We start from the raw sequence: 22,591 nt of genomic DNA on the forward strand, positions 1-22,591 counted from the left end.
CCGAGGTAAGAGAATTCGTACCCCATTTGCATTTGCCTAGTCTAGCTGCCTCTGACGGATCAGCAGTTTCATTAAAGGAGCTTTCACTTCTATTAGTGTAATCGGGAAAGCTGGGTGGAACAAGCATTCTCCACGATCGTCTGTGCTCCTTCTTTTCAGTGTGAGACTTCACCTTGGGCAACCCAGCTGTCCGAATTATATCGCTGTTCAGCTTAAGAGCATCAAAGATCATTTTCTCATCTAACTTGTTAGCTTCACGGCTTCGGAGCTCAAAAACACTGGAAGAAGTAAGGGCACCATTGGAGCACAAAGTACTGATGTCCAGTGTTCTGTGACTGTAGGGTAAGGTCCGGTCTGTGAAATGCCTCGAGGAGAGGCTGCCCTTGGAGCCTGAATCGATCTGTTCATTCAGCCGCACAGTGTCATAGATAGACCTCTGGGGAACGTAGCAGTCTTCAATATTTAGATCCTCATCTTCCTCCCCTTTGCCAACACATGGAGGATTCTGACGTAGGCAGTCTGGCCTGCTAAGTGGCTTCCCCATGTTGAAAGTATTCACACAAGTATACCTCCGTTTTCACAGATTCAAGGCAAACATTTAAAAAACACTAGCAATCTGAAGAAATAGTAAACTTGCCCTTAGCATAAGATGCATAGATATGAAAATATACATCATAAGATAGGAAGTGGCTGAGGTCATTCATAATCAGTGCATCCGTTTAAATTTGACTTTACCTGGATATGAGGTTTTCCACCCCCCAAAATATAAAGTGCTTCAGTAAGAAAGTAACAGAAATGTCCCAATGTCACAGAAAAACAAAGTATAGCAGAAACCAGCAGTAGCCCAATATGTCAAATATTCAGTGGAAGGCTTCATTTACTTTTCCAGGTCAGAATCTGTATCTGAAATCTCCCAAATAAGCCTTCAAATGAACAAGTGTTACAGAAGGCAGTACATTATCTTCTGTACATGACTGCTTAACTGTAATCCATTTAGCTGGCTTGCAGGGTCCCATCTTCTTTATAAATAAAGCATGGCAGCTTAAAAAGACAGAATCCACAGTGACTTGTATGGTCCTGACCAAAGGCACGGAGAAAATCCTGGGGGGTGGGGGGAAATAAGTTAAATCCAGAACAGTAAGAATAATAAAACAGCCCTTTACTTTTTTGGCAGTAGCTATAAATAACCTTGATCTGAAAGGCAGCTTATCCTCCTCTCGTAACGGGCTCGTTCGCGGTGCCTCCACAAGTCCCACAGGAAAACATCACTTTCTAGCAGCCAAGCCAACGCGTCCTTTGAGCAGCCCGTCGGAAGACGAATGTTTCAGCCCGATTCTCCCGATGCCATCCCGGAGCGCTCTTTAAGGCAGCTGCAGAGCCGAGCAAGCGTGGCGCGTTCCCCGAAGGCACGGCAGGTTTACATTCGGCAGGTCCCGACTACAAGCTGCAGCTAGCGGGCTGCCCTCGCCTCCTCCTCATTTCTGAGGCGCAGCTGCTGAGGAGCCGAGGGAGGGAGGGAGGCAGGGAGGGAGGGAAAGCCCCGCCGAGCAGCGCCGGCGCGTCCCGCCCGCCCCGCGCCCCGGCTCGGCTCGCTGCAGCCGCCAGGAACGCCCCGCTCCGCTCCCAGCAAACATCGGCCCCCGGCCCGCCCGCGCCCCGAGCGCCGCTCCGGGGCTGCCCTCCCTCCGGCCCTGCCCGCCGCCGCCTCCTTATCGGCCCAGCCGCCCGCGCCTCTCGCTCGGTGCCGTGCCGGGGGCCGGCAGGGCAGGCGGCGGGGAGGCTCCGTGCCCGCCCGGCGGTGACATCACTGCCCCGCTCCGGAGCCGCGGGAGCGGCCGGCACCGCTCCGGCCGGCTGCCTGCCCGGGGGAAACTCCGGGAAGGGCAGGAAGCGGCGCTTGCACCGCGCCCGCCATCGCCCCGTCTCATGGAGCAGTCATTTCAATGGAGGCTTCCTTTCCAAAGTTACACCGAAACTTTACCGCTGTTTTACTTAAAAAAAAAAAAAAATTAAAAATCCCCCAAGCTCGCTTAGTGTTTAGATTAGGTGTTGGAATAGTCACACATTGCTCCACCTGACATGCAAAGTTCAGTCCAGCTTTGACTATTTGCAGTCTGGACACTGGCTCTGAGGAAGGAGTGTAGGGTGGTGTTGGCTGACAGGGCAGCCGCTCCTGAAGAATTCAGTTCCCACTGACAGAAACATTAAAATATTGGGGGGGAAAAAAAAAACTAACTATATCTGAAAGATCTTTTTTTTCCCCCCCTCCCTCTTTTTCAGAGGGATTTATTGGAGCCCTAAACCAGCCTATCAGGACAAAGATTCCAGATTTGGAAATTGACATCTTTTAAATACAGTTCGACACTTGGCACCTACACTTCCAGCTCATAATCACGGAGGGGAAGGGTTGGGAGACTCACAGGTAATTTGCCAACACCACAGCAGGAGTTGCCATGACCGAGCAGCTCCACTCCAGTAGAAGCCAAACCCCAACGACCTGAGCTGCTGGTGTGACAGCAGCCATCAGTTTTAGGGACAATTCAGATCTCAGTTTAAGGACAGCATAAGGCACTTAGTGCTGAAACTTAACACAGTGCATCCACTACAATCAGCTTGAGCATTCTGCATTAAGCAGCAAGCAGGATACACTGTATGCAAGAAACACAAACATACCACACTTCATGTTTATTGATTTACTTAATAAACAGTCAGCTACATATCAAAACACTAAGGTAATGCAAAACAAATTCTCTCTTCCTCCTCTCTGGTGAGCAGCCATAGAACATTTGGATTATGCCAAACAGATAATCACCTCTGGATTCTCTAGCAGAGAATATACTCTAATGGTAAAGAGGTGAAAAGAATTTTAGATACTTTGGATGAAAGGTCCTATCATCCATGGTTATTTTCACACAAAACAACCAAAACCAGATAGATCCCTGCTGAATTCAGAAAGTGCTGCATGATTTTTAGGGGAAGTGTATTATCTGAAATTGGTCTGTATTTGTTCAACAGCAAAATTATTTTAACAGTTTAAAAATAGTTTACCATTTTTCACTGTTTCTGCTGAAGACTTTTGTATGACAGGTTAAGTCACTTTCAAAACTCAATTCTTAAAAAATTTTAATACTTGCTTATATTACCTTTGCTTTTCAATACAGACTGTAAGTGTAGTAAATCCCATGGAAGATTTTAGTATCTTATTCTAGGGGTTGTAAACAGCGCATGGGATGTGCAACACTTAGCTCAAAGAGAAACTTAAAGAGAAACTTCTGATTATGCCTTCAACATTATTTGCCTTCAAAGCAATAGTCAGAGGACTGACACCCTCTACATAACTAACAGGACATGTAGATGTGGCATTTAGGGACATGGCTAACAGTGGACTTGGCAGTGCTGAGTTAACATTGGACTCAATGTTCTTAGAGGTCTTTTCCAACCTAAACAATTCTGTGGTTCTATAACATAAGCCAATTAAAATCTTAGTTCACGCTTATTGGCAGGAATACCCAGGCTACCTAAAAATTCCCATAAAGTCCAATTAGAAGGTAACCTCTAATGACTATATCTACTTTAAATCCGAAAATAAAAGCAAAAATCAAATGAACCACATACTCATGAAAACTGTAACAGTGACATGTTGGTTTTACTAAGAAGAATGACATAAAATAATTCAACTTTGAGTTCTTTCTGTATTTCAGAGAGAAACTAGCTGCAAATGCTTCTTCAACTGCAAACATTCTAGCACTGTGCAGCTACTCAAACCCAGAGTGTTTGGCTCAGTCCATTTGCACAATTCTTTTTTGTTTTGATTTTGAAGAATAGTGGCAGACTCAGCGTACCTTAACAAACCTAATTTACTGAAATTTCCTTTCAGGACTAATCTACACATTGCATACAGACTTTGGGGTAGAAAGTGTCTTACAAAGCCAAGTTAATTAGTACTTTTCTGTGTGTGTTTTATATTAATTGAGATAAATTCTTCATTTGATTATACTCTTCCTGAAGTGAAGTAAGAATCATGGTTCTCCTTTGAAATTAACTGCTCTGAAATTTTCATTTACAGAAAGTAAATTTTATAACTGCACTGTAAATAAATATAGTTTAACACTGATGGCAACTACTTACAATTTAACACTGATGGCACCTACTTTCAATTTAATACTCTATACTGACTGGAATAAGCACATTACAAAGAAGAAATGTAAATAAAACAAGTATGCATATGCATTTTAAATATATATATATAAAACACAACTCAAAGCCAGTTTATCTTTTAAAAAGCACTATGTGTTTTAATGTCATGCCAAGAAAATACATGCAGCTCTAACTCTTTGTACATAAAAATTGGTTAAACCACAAAAACCACCTCTGGCCCATTATACAAGATCCTTCCCTGAAGAGTGAAGATTTCATGTTAATAGATCTATAACAAAGAATAACTCTTTTGCTTTGCTCTTTAGGAACTGGAGTTGGCTGTAGCTGACCACAGAAGCTAAAGACATAAGGAGCCAGACAGTGGTTTGGTGGCCACAGCCACACTTTCAGGTTGTGTGTGTTTGCGTACGTGCACAAACACCAGAGCAAACACAAACACATCATGAGTGGAGCAGGATCTGTGGGATCCAGTCTCCCTTCAGTTTGCTGCCTCAGGTAGAACTGTTCTCTGGAAGGGCAAAGAGTATAAACAGATAGATTACTTACTGCAATTCTGATATACTCCAGTAGCACTGACACCAAGTATTAGGAGAGTTGATCCCTATCCTCCTGCTATCAGTATCTCTTCACTAACTACACTCTCACTTACTAAAATTTCCCATTCTGGTCTCCTTATTTCCTTTCTTCAAAGGCTCATCACTCTGCTGTTTTATTTCTGCATTTGCTTCTCACTTATTTAAACAACCCCTTCACTTTTTCATCATTCTTCACCTCCTGTTTAATGGCATTGTGTTTTTAATCATAAGCAAAAGCATGGCCTAGAATAGTTGCTTCAAGCAAAACACATTTCTAAGCTTATAAATATCTCATATAAATACAATCCCAGAGTAGACTTCTGGATATAAACATGCTGCTATCACTGTTCTCCTTTATGTCTTGCCAGGGATTTTTTTTTGTCTCCTTACCACACAAGCCCTTGTATTATCAGAGATGCTGTCACCCCACTGGTCTGCACAGGTCTCTCACTCCCAAACTGCTCAATTGCTGTGTTGGGTCCAATGCCCTGATGAACTAAAACACTGGGACAACACACAGGGAACTGGATTTTCCTACCATCTGCTCATCAGCTTGTAACACTCCAGAAACATTTTTCTTTACAATAAAACACATATTTGTACATATACAATTGATTGTGTAAAATACGTATTAACAAAGACCTGAAGCTGCTCCTAATGTTTGAAAATGTAAGAAATGTGGTGAAATCAGAGATCCCAAACTGGCTACAACTGAAGTCCTGTACAGTCAATGTAAGCAAGAGCCTTCACAGCAGGAGCTGTTGCTATTTTCCAATATCCAAAGTGTTTTACTAACCATATACAAAGAAAAGCCATTTGTTTCTCTTTTAAATTGATATAGACTGTTAGGATAGACTGGCATACAATTTTAATCCTCCCAGTCTAATGGAATCTCCTCTTAATGTAACTATTTGTTCAAGATTTTTGTCTCTATTTATGCATTCTCAAAGATCACCAAAACTCACAGTAACTTCCATTTGAAATTCCCAGATGAAAGTTTTCTGGTTTAATTTTCCTTTTCAATATAGCTTAAACAAGCAAAATGCACCCTCTGTTGGCCAGCCATGTAATGATTCTTTTCCAAGATCATCAAAGAGCATGGCTTATCAAATCCTGCAATGAAGGTCTGGCTTTATCATCAAGTGTCAACTAATGTACAAGACATACAAACATTTGAATCAATATTATATTGGAATGAAACCAAAGGTGTTCAGAATATTCAGTGCTACTATATAGCCACTAGGAGATTTATGATTTTTTTCAAACACTGTTTACATCTATAAATCATTCTGATGAGCACTGGAAATTTATTTCTTGTAACCTAATCCAAGCAAATATCTGTACTTATTTCAGCAGCAAAGCTCAATTAACACTCACTATCACTGCAATGCATTTATTTGAGCTGGACATGGATTGCTAGCTGGCATATTAAAAAAGCTACACACAGAAGCTCTGGAGTGCATTTTGGATAAGGATGCTACAGAAAAATCCCAATATCATATGGGGGTTATTTTGCCTGTTTTCTTTTTATTAGGATGTTTCTAGGTAAGGGTGGAATTCAGTGAGGCAAAACTGGCCAGTGTATCAGAACAGAAAATGGCAAAAGGTAATATCTTAAACCTAAATATCCTGAAAGCTATATCCACATGAAAAAAACCTAAACTACTCAGATGAGCAAAGTGAATGTGGGCTGATATGTGAACACTGGAGTCTAAAATTCACACCACTGTGAAGATGAAAGTTGGGTAATACATGGACATCAAATAGAGACAATATGCAGTTTCTCAAAAACAGAAAGGCAGATGGATTACAGAAGATAACAAGATAGTGAAGAGAGGTGAAGAGGGAATTGGGGTGCAGGGACTGGGAGCTGAGATGTAAAATTTCCAATGTGTTCCAAGCTGTAGCAAAGGAAAGCTTCTCTGGAGCATAAGATCCCCATTTAAAACAGATAAAATGCATACAGGCAGAACAGACTGCTGTGAAACAAGACTCTTCTGAGGTCTGCACTTAACCAGGCTCTTTCACTATAATGTTTAATAAAATGGTATTATGGTAAAACACTTTATAATAGTAAGAAAGCAATCTTCCTACCTTGAATGTATTCAGCTGCTGATTAATAGCTTCTGTTTCCATTCCAACAGGACCTTGTGACTCTTCATGTTCTTCAGCTCTCCCAAGCAGAGTGGAAAATTCTTTTAGCTTAGTGTAAAACTCCTCAACACGGCAAATAGTACCCTCCACTTGATCTTCCCTGGCTTTTGCTCTGTCTTTTAGCTTGTTGCACTGCTTATTTAGAGCTTCCAAGTCTCTCTTTATACCAACAAGATCAGGAGAAGCTTCAGCTTCTGTGGCCAGCATAATTTTACAGTTTTTATTAGCATTTTCATTATTCATTATAAGATCCTCCAACTTTTTCATGAAACATTTTATGTCCTCTCTCTGTGACTGCAGTACCTTGAGATCCCTCCCCACTGGAGCCATGCTATCAAGTTCATCATCAAACTCTGCAAACTGAGAGAACATCTCTCGGATGCTGTTTTGGAAGTGGCCAATTCCCTGCAGTTTGGTCTCTAGGAATGAGCACCTATCCTCAACTTGCTGCTTCACTGCAGTGTATTCTTGCTCCAAAGATTCAGCTTGGAGTAAGAGGTCAGAAACACCTGCTGAATCAGAAGCTTCTACCACCAGCTCTTGGGCAAGCTTTTTTGCTAAATCAACGTGAGGCTTTAAAGCTTGCAAGGCTTTCTGCTGGGCCTGCATCATTGTCAGGTGTTTGTTACTGAATGACTGTGGTCCAAGTGAGTCATGAGCTTCCAGATGCTCTTTGGCACTTTTAAGCTGTCTTTGAGTTTCCCTGGATGAGTCCTGAAACTCTTTCAGTCTTTGTGCCATATTTTCCAAGCACTCTCTCTTCTTATGTAACTGTTCTGTAACCACTTTCACATTCTGATTCAGCACCTTAGTTTCTTCTTGAATAATTTCTTTATCTGTTTGACTTGCATTGAGCAAACTTTCAGCAGAATTGTTTATTAGTTCCACCATCCCATGGTGTTTATCCAGGTCCTTCTGCCATGCCCTCACCTGAACAATAGAATCCTCTATTTCAACAGGGTTTATGCCAACTTTCAGTTCACACAGGTTGCTTTGGCACTTCTCTATCCATGGCTGCAGATTTTCTACATGCTGCTTATATTTGAGGGCTTTCTCCAGACAATCTGCTAATTTATCTTCCCTTTCTTTAACCTTTTTTTTCATTTCATCCCAGTTATTCTTGAGTGTGGCAATTTGGGATTGTAACTCTGCTTTGTCATCTCCTTGAGTCTTCTGTAAGATACTTTCTCCTTCTGCAACAATTCTTTCATAGGAACTAATCTGATCAGTCATCGTCTTCTTAAAATCTTTCTGTTCTTCAATGAGTGATTGCAAGGCCTCAAGTTTGGCTGAAATAGGACGAGCCTGGTTCAGCTCTTCTTTCTTTTTGCTTAGCCAGGCCTCAAAGTCTTTGGACATCTGCTGGAACTGATGAGAAGTGGTATATGCTGACTGAAGCTGCTGAACATGGTTATCTACAAAGGAGAAGGCAGCACAGAGGTTCATTAGCAGAACCTGCTAGTATTCAGTGAAAAAAAAAATAACTAATATTGATTGTATTATGCATGATCATTAACTTTAAGAAAGCCAGTCCTTAGTATGTGGAGTTTCACTGGCAGACAACCAAGTTTCTTACAAGGGGCAGTCTCATTCCTGTAATACAGAAGGCAATAGGACATGAAATGAGGTGAGCTTATCCAGTCTGTGTCTACATTTGAGCAGATTTTGGTGGTAAAAAACACACAATTGTGATCCATGGTACTAGGCAGTGTAAGCACAGGGAATATGAAGTGGTATAACCCAGTAGTGTCTAACTCATGGCCTACAGGCAATACATCCTCCTTGGGAGATTCTTTGAACTTTCTCATAACCAGAGGAAATTAAAAATCCAAAACTGAGGCTGCCAGGGAGAACAAAGTATGATATCATCACTTGCAATGCATTACTTGCTCAGTTCTATTGTTCACAAGGTAAGGAAAGGCTGCAGACTACCAGCCCCTTTCTGTCACTGGCAGTTTTATACAATTACCACTGTGTTTCCCTAAGCCATTAACTGGTGTTTGCCTAAAAATTATTACTTTGCTTTATACTCTGCCCCTATGAAGCTGGTAGCTCAATGAACAGCATCCTCTCTTGGCATTCTAATTCAGTGAAGATGCACCTGAAGGAAGACATGACAAAAGCAGCCTTGTTATTTTACTCCAAGTTATCTCCTAAACCATTCAATAGAGATCCCCAGTATTGTTTTTACCTTTTCAAGGCATGGGGATTCTTCTAAATTCTAATGTAGAACTGCTTGGGGGTTGGACTGGATAGAGAGCTGCCACCAGGCTCTGTTCACCTCTATTAGAAGCTTTTACCTTACTTTATGCCTTAGTTATTGTTTTTCTTTAAATAAATACTAACCTGATTTTTGCTCGATGTCCTTAAATGATTTTAAGATGCCATCTAACTGTCTTGTAAGTTCTGCTTTCAAATACTCTTCCCCAACCAGTGTTGACAGCTCTTCACAAAGAGCTTGTGCTACATTTATATTCTTCATTTCCTGTTCTATTTCCTCCTTCATTTCTTTAGCAATTTCCAGCTGTTGTTTCACAGCATCAGGCTGTGTACTCACAGCCAGGCTGCTGCTGAGTTTATTATCCAAGGCACTTAGCTTATCAGAGAGACTTCTGAGTAAACTTTGATACTCTGTGCTTTTCACAATGGCTTGGTCAATTCGGTCACATCTCTTCTTCAGCTGGCTGGTTAGACTGTCCCACTTCTGTGCCACAGCTGCCAGTTGCTCTTTTACAATTTCATGTGAGGGTGGATGTTCACCAGGTCTCTCCAGAATCCCCTGCCCAGCCATAGTTAACTGCTCATATTGTGGCTTCCTGGTGTCAAACTCTTTGAGCAGAATCTAGGGGAAAAAAAAAAGAGAATTTTAAAAAGGATTTACTTCATGTGAAAAAAGTGGTTCTGACAAAAAATCATGTAGAATTTGTTGTAGCTAACTCTATTATTGAGTGCATTCAAGTTTAAAAGCCAATGAAATAAATGTGCCTTCTACATAAACTGTGTTGTTTCCAAGTATCTACATCAAAGAAACAGAAAAAAATGAGGTGAATTTACACAACATCTAATAGAAATTCAACCAGGAGATACAAGTAAACAATGAATTCTATTAATAGTACAGTAATTAAGAAACCACACCAAGCAAAGTAAGGGCTGTTTAGTTTCAAGCAGCATCTTCTTTCCTAGACAGTTTTGATATTTGTCTTAAGAAAGAACTTCAAAGAAGGTGTACTCTGACATAATATTGCAATGTTTTATTATAGAACAGAGACTATTTGGCTAATTCACAAAATGACTGAATGCGTAGTGTAAGACCTTTTAAGTTTATATCACTGGTTCTCAGTTGTTTTGGATTTTTTTGACAGTAAGTCACAGTGCTTGCAAAAGAAGGGACAAATCTAATGGTTTTACTTTACAGAACATTCCAAACCCTTTCTAAGTCAATTAGGTTGAACTTTTAAGGACTGTGAAGTGATACATGATAGTCTTGTGCCATCTGTCTAGACTTTTGAAGCACTTATAAACCAGTATTGAGTCATAGTATTTCACATAGTATTAGATCATAGTTCATGTTTCAAATACTTCATTTTAAACAATACTGACATTGATCAATGTCTCCTCAACATTTTTTTTTTACCTTTTCTGATCTCTTTTCATTCTTATGATAATTTTTTCTTGTAATTACTGTAGTAAAGTATGATGTAAGCTGATACCTAAAGATAAACAAATCTAATGGCTTATACTAACCATGTTCTGCTCTAGATGCAAAATAGTACTTTGCTAATAGCAAAAAGGCAGAAGAAACTTAAATCAATAGTGTGTGTTGGCACTACTCACCTGAACCTGTTGCTTTTGTGTATTCAGCATATTAGGATCAATTGATAATGGTCCCAGCACACTGACCATTAGCTCCTTTTCTACAAGCCAGTGCTTTAGCTGAGCTTCTGCTGTCTGGAACTGGATCAGGTAATTTGAAGACTCCTCCAGTTTTTGTTGTCTCTCAGATGTAACTTGATTGAGCTCTTTCCATTTGGAATCTAACAAAGGTAATGTTAACACATTGCATGCATGTTCTAGCAGATGGATTGTGAGACAGCAGACTATATATGAAACATAAACAGAGCTCTCTCATAAGGCTTCATGCTGATTAACTCCAGATGCCTTATTGCAGTGACTCTGCAAATAACATCTTATAAATCAGACCCACATACACTTGGAAGACAGTCAGCCACGTGTGGAATTTTTAGAGCAATGAATATTCACATGTAATAAAATTACACTAGAATATTACTAAATGAAATACCCCCAAATTTAGGCTTTGGTCTCAAATGATATAGAAGGCAAAGAATTCTACTCAGTTATAACTCAGGTTCCTGATTTAGATAGACAAATATCCCTGCTTAGTCAATAATAAAGCCTCATAAGTTTTCAAGGATGATCAGAAGCAGAAAATTAGGCTTCAGCTCTGAACAGCCCTCTGAAAAAGCCTAACTCTAATGTCTGTATCATTCATCTAAAACATCTAAACCAGGTACCTAATGCTGGACAATGAGAATACTTCTGCATAAAGGTATTTCAAAAGCACTGTGTGAGCTTAGGTTCACACCTTGCCAATCCGTGGTCTTTTCCAGTATGGCAAGTGCCTTCCAGAGAAGCCTTTGAGTCTTAATCTTGTAACTTCCCCATTCCCCTCTCTGATATTGTCACTGCTTGCTCAGTCAGCTCTGGTATTTTGCCAAGTCTCCCTGTCCCTGACTTTCATCCCTGTTTTTTACAGTTCCATTTGCTGCTTCACAGTCCTCTGCTCATTCTGTATGAATCCCCTTTCAACACTACTAAGGGTCTGTTGGAGACCTTACCTGCCCCTTAAACTTTTCAGAATTCCACTCTGAAACAAGCAGGAAAGACTGGAAAATTCTCAGCTTCAAAATTACTGTTGGTGCAGCAATGGAAATGCCTATCACTATGAAACAAGATTGACATACCATGCTATTGACCTATAATTGATTTAAAATATGATTAACATAAAACCAATTTTTAAAAGCTCATGACAATTAAGTGCTGTAATATCTGAAAATCTATTGACTAAGCATGGTAATTTTCTTTATTTTCACTGGCTTCTTAAAAGCAACATTTATACAGGTTTTTTAGCAACATTTATTTTTTTAGCAACATTTACACTGTTTTAGAAAACAGCAAAAAACCACCAAACCCACAAAATGCCAAAAGCCACTAGTTCATGGGGAAATACATGCAGAAGAGCACTACCAAGAACTCAAACCATTTTCTACATTAAATTAGAATCACCTTATATTTTGTAAAAAGAACAAAATATATGTATTGTTTGTTACTGGCCAGTCAAGTTTTAGCTGCACAACGTTTGAAAAAGATAAAGCCTCTCAAACAGGGAGTCAAGCTATAGCCTGTGCACTAATACAAATTCAAAGCCCATGGACATCACTGGAATTACTTCAGATCTACATGCATGCAAATGGAGTTATTTCCACAGAATTTAAGAAGTAAGAGGAAACAAGGTATTAAAAATACTTGTTATTTGTAATAAATTAAAAAACCTCATAATAAAACAACTTCCAAATCAGTCTGAGCTAAAATACAGCTTTATTGAAATACCTATTTTATCCAATGTTTGTCTCCACTTAGGTGCCTCAGGAGAGTTAGGGTTCTTCTCCAACAGCTCTGTAACTTTGTCCTTCAGTTCCTGCACTTTATTTGCACTTTGCTTTAATTCAGTTTCAAAAAGCTGAAAATTTAGGTGATAAAATAAATAAATAAGAAACTAAAGAAGAATGGTAAAGTTTGCAGTCCATAATACTGAGATGCAAATCTTGAAAATAAAAAAATAAATATCTAGCCTGCATATACTACTTTTCTGCTATGAATCTCAAAACACATTATAATGACATATGTTGCTAGTCAATTTTTTTGGAAGAGAGAACCCGACAGATATAAATTATATTAATAATTATTGCTTAATTTGAAGAAGTGACAGAACTAGAAGAATTCAGATAAATAAGATTCACTAGGTCCCATCATAGTCACATATACTTGGAATCTATTTGTGTACAGAAGGCAAACTGACTGATATCCAATATAGTTCACAGCAGAAATAACCCAGCTAGCTCTGACAGAGAGGGGTGTGGTGTGGCCTCATTTACCTCAGTAGAAGTCCTGCTATCACAGACAATTTAATGTAGAACTCCTAAACCCATAGTTTAAAGAGAATCAGAGTTTTAAGTGTAAACCTAACAGAAGAGAACCTGAGATCTCTAACTTGAGACACTCCAGTAAATCCTAATTAATGCTGTTCTTGCAGACAGAAGTGAATGTTTCTTATTAATTATCCAAAACCCACAAAAGTAAACGCTGAACAAACTGTACTTGATGTAGAACTTCTAGTGAAAGGTGCAGTGCATCAGATGACTCTTCCCTGGGCACTCACTCAGTTTTCCAACTATTTGTGAATACTTTTCTATTACTACACTGCAGGTTAGATGATCATAATAGCTTTGCACATTCTCTGTTAAGAGAAAAGAGCTAGTTTTCTCTCACACTTAGTCTGAGTTTTATGATTGAATGTTATCCAACTCTGAGGAAGTTGGTAGCTGGTCAAGTTAATTTTTAAGGGTGACTTGCCAAATATAAAAGAAACTCAGTTAAATCTAATTCTGTCTTTGTATATATACAATCACAAGCAAGAAAAGAATTTTCCCTATCCACTACATTTCCCTTTCTAGATGAACCTTAAATGTGTAAATATTGTCCTTCATTGCTAGGGAAGCATATGTCTCCAATGCTGAAAGAGGACAGAAGCTCACTGCTGAATCAGTGGTTTTCTCATATCAATTATAAAGGGGGAAGGAGGCTGTTGTGCAGCTATATAACTTAACAAGCATGACAGGGTTGCTGAAGAGAAACCTTGGAGGAGACATAAGCCACTGCAGCTGCAGAGACCGGGAGGTCTGTGGAGCATCAGTGAGCCAGCAGCTGCAGAAACAGCTTTTGGACACATACAGCCCTTCAGATATTAAAAGTAATCTATTATAAACCTCTAAACCACTAAGATTAAAAAAGTTTATTGCACAATCAGCATAGCCTCACCTTTTCAAACTGTCCACCAAAATTATTATTTTCTGACCTGCAAAACTCATTCTCTCTGACACAGTGTTCCTTTACTCCACTGACACAGTTTGCCAGATTTGCTCTAAGCCTGACTAATATGCTTAGTAGGATCATTTAAATACTCTCTGAAACATTAAGCTAGACTGAGATATCAGTTATTTCATAGCATCTGCCTAATAACTACAAGAGAAAGTATTTGTTTGAAGGCACAAAGTACCTTATGTTGTTCAACTTGGGCTTTAACTGCTTCACTATCTGTTGGAGCAGCTTCCCAGTCTGATGCAGTTTTGTCCATTTTTTGCAACCAGTGCATCATTGAGGCTGATTCTTCCTGAATATTTTGCATTTTTGAAAGCATACTTTCTAGTTCTGAAATCTTTTCATTCAACAAAACTCCCAAATCTTCATAGCTGTGATTTACATTAGACATGGCTTGTTGAACAGTTGTCAGTTCTGTAAAAAGAGGTGCACAAAGACTGTGTTAGAAGTTACAAGCCCTTGAAACAATACTGAATGTAGTGAATCAGTACTGAACAGTAGCTAATAGTCCCCTAAGTAAGAAGTCACTGAATATGTTAGTTATTCTCAATCCACTCTAAATGTGGCAACACTACAGCTGAATGAGCTAATATAAGTTGCTATTTGCAAGAACTTCTTATTTCACAGAAATCATTATTTCAATACATACAAGTGCACAGACTTGTATGTTTCAATCTTTCTACCCATTGCTGTTTTAGTATTTTAAGTAACAATACCATGACCAAAAGTTGAATATACTGGGCTACAGTTCAGCTACTATAAAGTCCTTATATAAAAATTCCTTTGTTTCTATAAAAGAGTCAGTCACAGTGATAGAAATGTATATAAAATGAGTCTCCTTGTGTGTATACACGTTGTGAATACTGATGGATGTCAAAGTTTCAATCCTCATTGAAAGGTATTTCTCAAAAGTCATGTCTTATATTAAAATATCTGTCCCTGTGTATATATAAAAGTATATATTGATTCAGAAAACAAGGCCAGATTGGTTGGTCTTCAAAGACAATAGTAAGATAGGTATTGTTGTAATTACTTATAATGTCACGCCCTAGTCAATGTAATTATCTTATGTGATGGTGATGTGAAATTTTAGTGTAATAATGTTAAATGTGGAGGTATTTTTAAATGCTGTACATAAATCTACAAGCAGATTTATGTACAGCATTTAAAAAATACTTCCACATTTAACAGTAATTGGCAAGCAACAATTCTTTGTCACATGCTGAAATTTTTACTGACCTTTATTTTTCAAGAAATCCTGAGTTCCTGGAGCTCCTCCTTCACCATTTAAAATTGTGCCACCTGTGGATCAAAAGAGATGAAGCCTCTTGCTTATCTGAGCCTTTCCCCACCATAACCCCAGCACTCATTTCCTCTTCCAAACAGCATGACCCATAGCTGTCATTATGACCTGAAGAACAAAGCTCCATCCAGCCAGGACCATAAGGGGTTATCACCTGGCAGAGCAGTGCACAGAGGGTGGGGTGTACATGCATGCCCTTACAAGGGTGCACATATGTATGGTGTATCAGCAGTCCTACTGCTCACACTTCTGTACTAAACCACTGCTCACACTTCTGTACCAAACCATTGAGCAGGGCCAAAGCTCTGAGCCCTAGCTGTGAGGCCTATTCACATCCAGACTGCAGACAGCACTTCCTTCCTCTCCCCCAAAGGACCCCATTCCCCTCTGAGAACACAGTTTTACCCAGCTGGGACAGGTGTAGTCTGGGAGAGGATGAGCTGGCAAATGCTGTGACTGAGGAGAGCACTAAACATTAAACAGCAGAGAGGCTCAGAGTGCTTATTGCAGACACCACAACCAAAGGCACTGCCTACTTAGGGCACCTTTACGCACCAGGGAAGTGGCTGAGATACCGTTCTTGGAGGTATTTAAAAACCATGTCTATATGCTGCTTGGGGACATGGTTTAGTGATGTGCTGAGTTAATGTTTGGACCTCATGATCTTAAGGGTCTTTTCTAACTTAAAAAGATTCTGGTTTATGTGCATTGTAACTCTGCACAGAAAGCTCTCGAAAGCACCTGGATTAATCCCTTCCTATCTTGTCATAAGCAAGACTGAAGCATGTGCTCCATGACAGGAATTGCAATGTGGCCCTCTGATACCTGAAATCCTTACTCTGAGGCAGCCCTGCTGATTAACCATAATATCAGAGCCTCTGAAACCAGAGCTAATGGGCTTTGTAAAATGGAGTCAGAGCAAAGAGCAGGGCCACGAGATCACACTGCAGAGAGCTGCAGGGAGAATCATTTCCCGCTCTCCTGCACACATGTATTCCCAGAAGAGCAATTAGCAGAGGAACATTAATGGTTGCCTTGGAAAAGGCTGTGCACAGTACCAGCTGGACAGTGAGGACCACATTAGTGGCAGCTGCAGGATGGCAAGAGAAAACAAACCAGATAAGAGAAGTCACAGACCCCAGCCAGAGTCCTGTAGATCTTCACACTCTTTTAGCTGGACTCTGGTATTTATAACTGCAATAAAGTGATACACAGTGCAGCTCTTGTCAAGGAGGGCAAATGTTCTGGTCTGGAGGATTATAGCTGCTCTTATGTGATAGCTATTTATTATTTTTTCTATCTGGATGCATATGAGTAGAAAAGAGGCAGAGAAATGAGCCCAAATAGATCATAAAATATTCCAAATTGTTCTTTGAAAGATTTTTATTTAAAGTTAAAAAAACTTAAAAAAAAGAAAAAAGAAAAACCAAACAAAACCAGAGGCAGCTATTACAAAGAGATATAAGAAAGAAAGTGTTCTTTCTACTTTTACCCAATAGGTATCCTCTGTCAGTCCCCAGCCTTCCAGTCATTTACAGATGACCAATGAAGGCCAACACACTTGAATTTATTTCCAGACCTAGTCAGTTCAAGAATTGACTGAAAATGTGCTTATTGCTATTAAAATGCCCCAATGTCCTTGAACTATGTCTGGAATGATACTTGGCAGAATTACTGGTTTCTGTAAAACAAATTAATATTTAGCACTAGAGTAAAAAAAATCATGGAAATAGACTTGCTATCTTTAAATTATGATTGCCAGTAGAATTTAGCTGGTCTAGACAAAAAACACATTTTGGCCCAGGAAAATCATGCTGAGATACAAAATTGTTTCCCTTCTGTGCTGTTGTTTCAAATAAAATACTGACTAATTGTAATTATGATATCATGTTAGGATGAGTACATTTACCTAGGCTCATTTTTTATATAAACCATCTCCTCATTACCCTTCTAACAAAAACTCCACAACTCTGCAAACCTTTCTGTGTTTGCTTGGTGTCACAAAATAGCCTTTTGGCCATTAAAGAGGCATCTTTGTGCAGGTACATCAGAGTTTGCCAAGCAAAGTTTGTATTTCTCCTGCTTGCAGACTTGATGGGTATGTGAAGCACCCAAAAGTGATCAGAAAAAGTCAATTTCTCATTCTCTGAAGCTTTCTGGGATGAGGTGAAAGCAACTGTGAAATTGTCATTTTATTCCCTATCTGGGAATTACATAACAACTCTAGGACACGCTAAACTTTTACATCAGCACACTTCAACATTATTTTGGCAGAGTAAAACAATGAGAATGTGTGCTGAATTTCTACAGCAGCTAGACAGTTTAAATAGAAATAGCAAACAATGGTCAGAAGAGACATGGCTAAGTGTTTTCTCACAAGCCATAATATTCAGAATGCTAATCCGATGGTGAAACAATATCAATTTTTGTCCTGAAGGTTTTAAAAATTCTTGGAATGTTAGATTTACCTGATTATACAAAAGCATACCTGATTTGGCAACTGCTCTCAGTTTTGCAGGAGAAGTCACAGCAGTGATTAAGCTACACAGCAAGGTTCCTCTGCTATTCATTTTCTGCAGTTCAGGTGCCTTTAATGTCCATTCATCTTTTAAATTCTGGTCAAGAAAGACAGTAATTTGTTCATTACAAAACTGACTTCAAACTTAAGAGCATTAGGGTACAGAAAGGAACAATTTTGCTGCTTGGGAATCTATTGCACACTTACAAAAGTAAATGGGAATGTAAATGCAGACCCCTAGTCCCAATTACCGTGACTGCTTACACCTTAAACCTGTATTTCAATATAAGTAATAGGTGTCTTTCCCTCAACTAGATTTCAATTCTGCAAAGCCTTACCAATGTATCTTCCAAAGGTTTCTTTAACTCCTCTGTATTCAGAGAGGGCTGCGCTGCTGGAATTCGTTCTGTCGTCTCTTTTATCCATTTCTTTAATGATTCTACAAGGAGCTCAAAATCATCCATTTGTTTTTGACAAGATGATACATCCTCTTCTCTAGACAATTAAAGACAAAGAAATGACAGTTTTTCTTCTAAGAATTAATCAACAAATATTATTAATCTGATATTACTATTCCTAAATTCAAAGTGTCAAAAAGCTAATTTTATGGATATAAGCAGAATGTGCAGAACCTAGTCTTACTGCAAAGGTAACTTCTATGAAATCTCTTACAATTTCTCCAGTTTCCCTTTGCAGCCTGATGCCAACTAGTACTCTAAAGCAATATATACAAGCAGCAATTTATGCTCTATCACAGAAGGGAAGAAGTAGGGTTTTCTTAAAATTGCCAACAATGCTGTGAATGTCACAAAATTTGAAAAACTACATATCTTTATGACATTTTTAGAGCTCTTGGGCCAGACAGACTAACTACAGACACATTTTCAAATAGAATCTTTTCTTTCCAAGAAAAAAATCCCTTATTTACTCTGGTCAACTGCAATATCTTCAGATTGCATACAAAAGGATAGCAGTAATCACAACATTCATACTGTGTTCTTAGCCAAAATGGAAACACTTTGATTATCCAACTTACTTTTCTTTTATTGTCTCCTCTACCTCTTTGAATTTCTTTGACAAAGAATTTACTTTTTCTGATACCAGTGCTTTATCTCCAGGAAGAGCATGGAATGAAAGTTCTTCAAGGAGCTGCTTCAAAACTTCCAGATCCTTCTTGTGTTGTGCCAATTCTACACTAGCTTCCTGCAAAATAGGATTACATTCTTCATATTAGACTTTACCATCACTCGTTCAAAATTTAACTCTTGATTTTAGCTAACCAACCAATGCTGGGAAAAAAAACCATTCCTTGTTTCTTATTCAATCACTTAGATGAGTTAGACTAAGAACCCACAACACATACAAACTGAATGCTACAGTACCTGCATGTATTGGGACACTTCACTGACATCCTTTCTTGGTGCCTCTGTCTCACTTAGAGCCCGGTTTTTCTCATCTAAAAATGACTGAAGTTTTGTTGAAAGACCTTCAAATAACTCCACTTTAGTCTTTAATTCCTCCATTTTCATAAGCTTCTCTCTATGCTTGTTACTTGCTTCAGAAAACCGTCCTGCGAGCTCACTCATTTTAGCTTGCAGTGTGGATGCAGTGGATGGATCTGCTGTTTCCATGAACTTCTTCACTTTTTCATTCATGGTGTTTATACTGCTTTGGCGACCTGCAATGTCTTGTTCTAGCATCTGAAACATACAAGAACTACTTTGTATTACTTGCAACTAAATTTTAACAAGTGAAATTCATCTACTATATAAAGCAACAAACCTCTACACCTAGACCATTGGTGTAACTATTCCAGCTACAAAAATCCTTATGAGCGTTTCACTTCATACAACACTCCTCTTTAGTAAGTATTTTTAATCCATAAAAGGTGCCAACCTAAGATTTTAATTCTTTCTTTAAATCTGAACTATCAAACAACTGTTTCTTTTTTCAAAGAATGCTACTTACAATGCTTTTACTAATAATGTCCTGAATAGCAGCAGAATTCAAAGGTACTTGATCTTGTTCTTTAAGGCTCTTTTCAACTCCTTCCATCCAATCAAGCATTTCATCCAAACCATCCTGCACACTTAGGGATCGTGTCAGAGTTACTTGAAGCTTCTCATTCCTTTCATTCACAGATTTGGACAAATTGTCATATCTTTCCACGATATCATCTGATAAAGAGAAGATATATTTCAATTTATTCTTCTAGCCAAACTAAGCTTTTAGCTTACTTCACCAGCACTCACCAGTTGAGTCAAAAATTGCTACGTTAGAATGAAGAAAAAAAAAGTCAGCTTTAGTCAGTAAAAACAGGGAAGCAAAGACCAACAACTTCAAACAGAGCCAAGACACACACTGGACAAGGGAAATGAGGGAGTAGCATACAGCTGTAGCTCCTAGTGTTAGAAACTGGTTTCCATGTAGCTCTAGCTTAAGACAGCTGTTGACTGTTCCCAAGAAATAAAATAACAGAGTATTAAGACAGGTCTTCTACAATTATGTCTCTTATGTTACTGTGAGATCTGAGAGGTTCTTTCAGATGGTTCTTCATTACACATCCAACACTTTCAAAATAACTTTCTGAAAGCTACAAGCTCCATGTACCTCCCATAGAGTTTTATCACCAACTCCAAAGAGTCAAGCCACCATTGTTCTATGTTGTTGTTCTGCAAGTTACTTATGAGATTCTATGAAGAGATAGCTGGGTGATACACACAGAGCATCTTCAAACTTCAGACAGTGACAGTGAATGTCATGCTGTGCTACTTCTCACAATTGATAGGTAAAGAGTATTAGGTGTAGGTGGTAAAGTTTTGGTGGTGGTAGGGGTTTGTTAGTGACAGGGTTTGTTAGTGTTTTGGCTCATGTGAGAGGAGGTCAAGGGCTGCCCCATGGAAGACACAGATGGTTCCAGCCAACTCCAGCTGACCCATCCCAGGGCACAGCTGAGCTCCTCAGCCAAACTGGTGGTGCCACTGGAAAAATGCATTTAAGAAAATGGAAAACACTACATGGGACTGAGAAATGAGGGGAAAGGAAGTATGAAAACAGCCCAGCAGACATGAAGGTCAGAGAAGAAAGAGGGATGCTCCAGGTGCTGGAGCAGAGATTGCCCTGAAGCCTGTGGAGGACAGGAGCAGATAACCACACTGCAGCACATAGAGGACCCAGGCTAGAGGAGGTGGATATTTCCTGAAGGAAATGCAGCCTACATCCACACTGGAACAATATTAGCCTCAAAGATTTCAGCCTGTGGAGAGGTCCCTCACCAGAGCAGGGGAAATGTGTGAGGAGGAAGCAGCAGCAGAGAAATTACAAAATGACCACAAGCACCCAATTTCACATCTACACTGCACCGTTTGGCAGGGAGGGAGGGGGACCAGTTGGGAAGGAAGGAGTGATGGTGAACCTGGAAAAAAGAGTGGGGTGGAGGATAGTGTTGATGCAATTTGTCTGTTTGCATTTCCCAAAACTGTTTTATTTGGCAATAAATGAAAGTTAATTTTCACCAAGTCAAGTCTATTTTGCCCATGGCAGTAAAAAGTGAGTGATCTCCCCATCTTTATATCAACCTGTGGGCTTTTCTATCTTAATTTTTACCCCATCCACTTGAGCAAGGGGAGTGAGAGAGAAGGTGGATGGGCATCTGGCAGCTCACCAAAGTCAACCCCTTCACAGACAGTTTCTTAAAATTAGAAGGAAGTAATTCCTAAGCTAAGCAAACTTCAAATAACTGCTTGTAAACAGGCTCCTTGGAGTCATTTTTCTCTGGAGAATTTATGATCCTCAGCAAATCACTACCTCTGCTCAGCAATCCCTATTTCTGCAAAAAGAAAAAAATGAAATGACAGTGAAAAGCATATGGATCCATCAAGGAGAGAGACCAACAATAAAATTACTGTGTTGTAATGACTTATGACTCAACAAAACATGGACTTGAACAGTGACATAAGAATGTGGAAGCTCTGTAAATTTTCTCTTCCAGAACATGCATGCAGATACAAGTGATAAAAAGGAGGCTTTAAGAAAAACAAATATTTTACCCAGTGTTTTCTGAATCTCATCTTTGTCTGGTGTCAACTCTCCCCTTGTGTCCAATAACACTTCAGCAGCTTTTTTCAGTTTTTCTACAGCAATTTGGTGGTTAGACACTTGTCCCTGAAGAACCTGTAAAATTCCACTATTGTCAGTTATGCTTTTCAGTACAGTTTACATTTTTACATATACTTTTAAATGTACATATTTACATAAGCAAGACTTGAGATACATCACAGAACCTAAGCTCAGTACTTGGAATAAACTAAGACAATTCGTGACCTCTCCTTAAGAAAAATCCTGACCAGTGGTTATGGCTGCTGTTAACCTTCTGGCCCTTGTTTTAGTTCATGCACCATCTTTTTTACCTTGTTTTAGAATACTTGTCTGACCCAACTTATTTCTTGTATGTAACTTCAAATGTGTCTTTTGATTAATTGTTTCTAAAGACCCTTTGTATAGACTATAATAAACACATTTTTCAATTCAGCATCTAAGAACAATTCGGAGGGAAAAGCACACAATCAACAGCAGCAGTTACACATTCAGCTGCAGTGGTATTGACAAAGGACCAGGCTGATATTGTAGCACAAACAGGAATAGCTTGAAACAAGATGATTGCCTTCACAGCCAGGACCCCCTGAAGCAGTGTGGCTGAATTTTGCC

General features: G+C 39.2%; 1 protein-coding gene across 23 annotated transcripts in view; it reads right to left on the bottom strand.

Moving 5' to 3' along the window:
• LOC139597438 (dystonin-like) overlaps positions 1-22,591 on the bottom strand; it is a 291,384-nt gene that overhangs the window by 68,043 nt on the left and 200,750 nt on the right. For all 23 annotated transcript variants that reach the window (XM_071442832.1, XM_071442802.1, XM_071442793.1 and 20 more), the window contains 12 exons: positions 21,934-22,057; positions 19,853-20,061; positions 19,267-19,584; positions 18,921-19,087; positions 18,223-18,379; positions 17,855-17,981; positions 15,303-15,365; positions 14,242-14,477; positions 12,516-12,645; positions 10,722-10,921; positions 9,234-9,729; positions 6,828-8,302 (listed from right to left, as the gene is read on the bottom strand). In XM_071442832.1, the coding sequence (XP_071298933.1) occupies positions 6,828-8,302; positions 9,234-9,729; positions 10,722-10,921; positions 12,516-12,645; positions 14,242-14,477; positions 15,303-15,365; positions 17,855-17,981; positions 18,223-18,379; positions 18,921-19,087; positions 19,267-19,584; positions 19,853-20,061; positions 21,934-22,057 (3,702 nt within the window). The remainder of the gene's footprint in view (positions 1-6,827; positions 8,303-9,233; positions 9,730-10,721; positions 10,922-12,515; positions 12,646-14,241; positions 14,478-15,302; positions 15,366-17,854; positions 17,982-18,222; positions 18,380-18,920; positions 19,088-19,266; positions 19,585-19,852; positions 20,062-21,933; positions 22,058-22,591) is intronic.

This window comes from Agelaius tricolor, unplaced genomic scaffold (assembly GCF_023055355.1).
Source record: "Agelaius tricolor isolate 1412-34295 unplaced genomic scaffold, bAgeTri1.0.p SCAF_1, whole genome shotgun sequence".
Lineage (NCBI taxonomy): Eukaryota > Metazoa > Chordata > Aves > Passeriformes > Icteridae > Agelaius > Agelaius tricolor.